This window comes from Salmo salar, chromosome ssa26 (assembly GCF_905237065.1).
Source record: "Salmo salar chromosome ssa26, Ssal_v3.1, whole genome shotgun sequence".
In the NCBI taxonomy this organism is placed as follows: Eukaryota; Metazoa; Chordata; class Actinopteri; order Salmoniformes; family Salmonidae; genus Salmo; species Salmo salar.
This window is the reverse complement of record NC_059467.1, coordinates 21834722-21840721: the sequence shown is the minus strand read 5'-3', so window position 1 is coordinate 21840721 and position 6000 is coordinate 21834722. Positions and strand designations below refer to the sequence as shown.

General features: G+C 44.0%; 1 protein-coding gene across 2 annotated transcripts in view; it reads right to left on the bottom strand.

Moving 5' to 3' along the window:
- Positions 1 to 1765: 1765 nt before the first annotated feature.
- Positions 1766 to 6000, bottom strand: part of LOC106587394 (furin-1) — a 97189-nt gene continuing 92954 nt past the window's right edge. For both annotated transcript variants that reach the window (XM_014175750.2, XM_014175751.2), the window contains exon 16: positions 1766 to 5795. In XM_014175750.2, the coding sequence (XP_014031225.2) occupies positions 5182 to 5795 (614 nt within the window). In that variant the 3' untranslated portion in view covers positions 1766 to 5181. The remainder of the gene's footprint in view (positions 5796 to 6000) is intronic.

Sequence of the window (6000 nt, the reverse complement as noted above, 5' to 3'; positions counted from 1 at the left end):
CCTGAGTATGCATGTGCCGAGCCTTTCGCCAAATGCTATTCTTGAGGTGGAGTAACTCTGCAAGATCACGTTTGAACCAGGGGCTGAACCTGTTTTTAATGCTCATTTTCTTTATGGGTGCGTGTTTGTTAACAATACCACAGAAAATATCAAAAAAGAAGGTCCAAGCGTCTTCAACAGAGGGAATCAAGCTGATTCTATACCATTTAACAGAGGCCAGTTCATGAAGGAAGGCTTGCTCATGAAAGTTTTTTAGCAAGCATCTATGACAAATCAAGACAGGTAATTTCACTGAGCAGCCATTACGAACACAGGCTGTAAAACAGTGATCACTAAGGTCATTACAGAAAACCCCAGACTAATACCTATCAGGATTATTTGTGAGGATAACGTCGAGGAGATTAGCCTTTTCTGGGTGTTTGGAGTCATACCTTATGGGATTGGTGATGATCTGAGAAAGATTTATGGAGTCCCATTGCTTTAGGACTTGGTCAGGTGGTTTAAGCATGTCCCAGCTTAGGTCACCTCGCAGGCCACATTCAGACTTAGTGTAAAGGGCCAGGAGACAGCTTAGGGCAGGTAGGGTACAGGCCGGTGCTGATGGAGGACGATAGCACCCAGCAACAGTCAACAAAGAGCTATTTGAATGTTTAATGCTTAATAAAACCAGCAAATAAAATTGTTTGGGGACAAACTAAAGGTTGTGCACTGTGTAGGCCCACTGAGTGTACATTCTGAACTTTGTTTGAAGTCAGTAGGTCACATGACCAAGTAGCTATTAAAATTAAAATAAATACATTTAAAATAGTGTGAGATGTAAACCGACAAAAAAAAGTGCGTGCAATGTGTGTATGCCATTGGGTTAGCTAGAACCAATTTTGAAAGTTTTAGGAGTAATGGTTAGAGCTATTGAAATTTGAAAAATGTGATTTGTCACTATGTTGACGGCCCCTAACTGCTGATGGTGGACGTTAAGGAAAACTACCAGCGAATATCCAACCTGAATCTGTCTTTACCTCGGGAAATTCAAGTAAATCCCTACCCGTTTCGTTCCATTTAAAAAACGTTTTACGACAGAATTAGCGCAATGAATATGCCCCAGTGGACAGCCATTAGCCTATACGATGCGCTCTTACAACAGCTGAATAGTGCCGATCCCAGCCTATGGAATACAAATTTGAGGAGTTCCTCCCTTCTACACTCCCCCGTGGTAGTGTGCTCCATAGTATCAAAAACTAGTTTAATTTAAGAAGACCATGAGTGGTGCTCAATCGAATGCTGATAAGAAAAATGGACACATGCTCAAACTCGCACACGTTTGATATACTTAAACAGCTGCAAGTTAACAAGATAGTGTCATCAACAAAAAACTAAAAAATAGGCCTATGGCGAATGCAGCAATTTTGGACAACTAGTAACTAACAGATTACATTAAGAAAATAACCTACCCAACCCTGGGTGGAGGCCACATACTGTAGCTCTTCTGGTGCGATACACAGTACTGCTATTGTAAGAAACAGGTTATACTTTTCTTTTCATGTACCACAATTGTCCAACTCCACTAGGGCTATCCTTTGACTCTATATTTGAACTGCCATTGTGTTCTCTTGGAGCACAGCACTCTGGTGAAATAAAGTATTCTGCTCAATTGAATCTAGCTGGACATAAAATATTGATTCTTGTCATACAGGTACAGTATCAATCATAATTTTGATTTTTGTAATACAGATTTCCATCAATCACATAGAAAGCACATGACAAATCCTGAAGTTTGCATAGATCTTTATTTTTCGTAGAATCTATCAATTAAATAAAAAGGACAAATTTAACAAGAGCAAAAAAAATCTTTAAATTACAAGAACATTACACTGCACCATATATATATAGTACAAAAATAGGCCTTATTTTAGAGTTATGTCCCATCTAAGGTAGTTATTCTTTTACATTATTCATAGGTCACTGTTTCTGTAAGGTACTATATGTAGCCCCAGGCCAAAGACTTCATAAGGAGAGGTGTGGAGAGGTGGACAGAGCTGGATGGGCCATATGTCCAGAGCTCTGTTTAACCCCCATGAGTGTGTTTCTTCTGTAGTTATCTCACACACACACACACACACACACACACACACACACACACACACACACACACACACACACACACACACACACACACACACACACACACACACACACACACACACACAGCCTCATTCAGCCCTTTAGTGTATGGGGATAAGATACATTCTCAATCTGCTCCCTCCATATCCAACACTGTATCTCAGCATACAGAATGTCTCTGCTCCACCACTGTCACCAAGCAGGGGGTGGAGAGGGAAAGGTCTCGCTGCATTAAAAAACAGAAAGAGATTAAAAAAAGACATTAATCTGATCTATGAATCAATGCATATAGAAAACCTCAGATTGCATCATCTCCCCAACTCAGGCTCAGCAATATGGAGCAGAACTGTACTGAACACAACTCTAAATTGCCCTGTCTTTGGTAAAGCCAGAATCTCTGCTGCAGTCAGCTGTAGTATTGAGGCTGCACTGCAAGGGGTGCAACCTCCTTCCCAGCAGCTGTCTTTTTCCTTAGACATACTGTTAAAATGTAATATAGATTTCCACATTCAGAAGTGACCAATTTAGAGGAAACAATGTAAACGGGGGGGGCATTAAAATGATTGCTATATGATTGCTCAACTATAATTCTGGTAGGAAGAAAAATCTCTTAGGATTTATCAGTTACTTAATTTTAAGGGAACACATTATCAATGACAGCACCTTACATCAGCCGGCACACTATTCCAGCGTTGTAGTAATTACATATTTTGCACAAAGTTGGCCGTCATTACTTTGCACTCAGAGGATAGCAACTCCCCATTCTGTGTATGGAAGACTGTCTTCCTCAGCAATGTTTTTAATTACATAAGATTTAAAGCACAGGAATCACCCCCCCCCCTTAAAAAACTATCCTGAAAACTATATATTCAGAGGGCATAAATAAGGATATATTAAATTACATTTAAGTTGTGCCAAGACAGAGTAGGGGAGGAGAGAGAGAAAAAAGGAGAGAGACTGCAGCCCTACAGCCCTGGCACTGTAGATAAAGACATTTCAGTCTTATTTTTACTGTAGAAGTGTAAATCAGTGTAAGGAAAACTCCTACGGTTCAAAAGAAATATCCTTCTCTGAAAAGCTTTCCCCTTTGACCTATATAATCCTTCATCATTGCTATGGAACACATATACTCTGCTGCCGTTGCTGTGTGATCTGAGTGAGAGGACGGGATGAGCAGCTGCATCAATCTTTTATGCACGTTGTCACTGTGACAACCCCTCTCAGTGAAGCCCCCTATTATCTGCTGGAAATGAAAAATAACTTCAACATAAAAATAGAAAAAAAAAGATGGATGGATCCAATATTTGTCCAATGGATGAATTAATGAGGTACAGATTGTACAAGGAAGATATGCAGCCAAAAATTCACTTAAAAGTTTTTCAATAAAGATACAGTATGAGTAGAAAAAAAAACCTCCTTTGGAACACATCTGAGCTGTAGTGTCGTTCAGGATATAATTCATTGGCAAGTATATGAAACAGATTATCTCTAGTTTGCATCGACATCCCTGATGACGACTGGAGGGCGAGTGGAAAGAAGCTGTGATAAGTCTCAATGACAGATAAAAGATGTTAAAAAAAAGTTCTCTTATTATAGCCAACCTCAATTCTTTAACATAGGCAGTTCTTTAAAGAACAGCAGACAGGGAAACTACACAGGCCAACCAGTATCATAACTCAGCCTACAAACACAACCACATCCTTAGTATTCCTAATGTGCTCATTCCTTCCTTTTGCTCAACTGGACACCTGCTCACACGCTTGGCCAGCACACACTCAGACACACATATACCTTACTGAAATGAGGTAGGGTGTGTGTAAGACCAACATAGTGCTAAGTGTGTGTGATGAACAGCATTAAAAAGAGCAGCAGAGTAGGGAGAGTGGAGTGCCTCGTCTGGTAATCATGGCCAGACTTTGTTCTTCTCTCTCCTCTGCAGTGCGTAAAACCCTTCTCTCTATCACACACTCCTCTCACTACCTGTATAGCTGCTCAGAGAAGCCCACAGGAACCGTTGTGTTAAAAAGTCACTTCTACAGTACTGAGCCCCATCCACAATACATCTCACTACCACTTTCACCCTCAGTAGCTGAGCAATTATAAGACTTAAGTGGAAAGCCAATTTAATTATTCATAGGTACTTTTTGGGGGGGGAATGGGGTTTCAATCATAGAGGCAATATTATTTTGGTGTAAATTCTGAGGCCCAGTAAAGTGTGGAGGCGTAGCTGGGTGAACTGCTGACCTATCTTTGGGGATCTGGAGAACAGAGATGGGCGGAGGTCAGGGGACTTTATATAACCCTCAGAATCACATGAATCCAGCATTCCTAAACCGCTCGGAATAAGCAGAACGCCTCCTGAATTCCATGCTGGGGGTAGAGTGAGTGTTGCTAGTCTCATGACTCATAGCCTTGTATCCAGCCAGAGCTGAGAGATACAGTCTCATACTGCAGCATGGACACACTCAGTAGCTCTGGGAGAGTCTGGGGCTGATTCACCAAAACACTGGGACTATGAGGACTCAAGCTGTGGCTTCTCAGAATCTGACCCTACCCCGATCTCGCTGTCTACTCAGCACACACACACACACACACACACACAGCTGTGTACCCCCTATTTACAATCTCATCCGGCTACTGCACTGGAACTGGAGAAAGAAAAAAAAAAGAGAGCAAACAATAATGGTTTGTTTATTGTGACAGGGAAACCCTGGAGCCGTCCGGGAAATGGTCTGTGTTCAGAAAACACTCTGTCTGATGGTGATTGAGGGCGAAAGGACACAGAGAGACAGTTTAATAGAAAAGCACCCGAGTGTGAAGCGAGCGCTGAGCACGCCCAGGCCATCCCTGTTCCGCGTGACTCCAGTCTCCCATCAGGTCACCCACTACAGAGTGGAACACTAAACCTGGAGGATGAAACCCGATGAGAGGAAGAATGAGGGAGCGAAACAGGGAAAGAGAAACCAGAGGGGACCATGAGGAGGACAGGGAGCCCAGAATTAGACGACTCAGAGTGATTGGGGGAGAGGCTGTAGAAAGCAGGAATACGAAGACAGGAGGGGGTTAAAGAGCACTTTGTGTTTTGATAAAGGCAGTCTTCTCATTGTGTACGTCAAACTCATCGTTGTCGGAGTCAGTGTTCACCCCTTCGTCGCCCCACACTGTAGGGATACCGCGGTACAACACCATTCTGCTGCTGCCCCCCAGGCCGAAGCCCCCCCTCAGGCCTGAGCCGGCCTCCTCCAGTGAGGGCAGTTTGGCCAGGACTCCAGATCTCAGCTGCAGTAGAACGAACACCCCAGCGAAGGTGGCCATGATGATCATGCAGCTGAGCACGGCGATGGTGACGGGCAGGCGGGAGCTGAGCTCTGGGCGGGGACCGGCGTTGCCCTGGCCCACCATGAAGTTGCCAGGGGACTCCCTCTGGATCTGGTTGAGGTGCAGGCAGGTGCTGGACACAGGGTCCAGGTGGCTGTGAGGGGGGCAGGAGAGGCAGGCGCTGGGGCTGAGGCCGCTGCAGGTCAGGCAGGGGGGTTGGCAGGGCAGGCAGGAGGGGACCGAGGCTGGATCCACAGAGTTCCCCATGGTGTAATTGAGGAGCTGGGAGCCTGCGGTGTAGCCGGCTGGACAGTCCCTCACACAGCCCTGCTGGAAGAGGTAGTAGCCACCATTGCACTCTGCATACAGGGAGACAAGAGGAGAAACAGAGACACGTTTTAGTACTGCTGGTGTCCAAATTCTTCATTTAACATGGTTCGTGCACAATCACCGCTAATAAATTGATTTAATTCACACAAACCTTCAAATATGTGAACTGTATTTGAATAGTCTGCCATGACAATCATGCAGCACATTACGCATCGCCTCATTCTGGGGCATTAA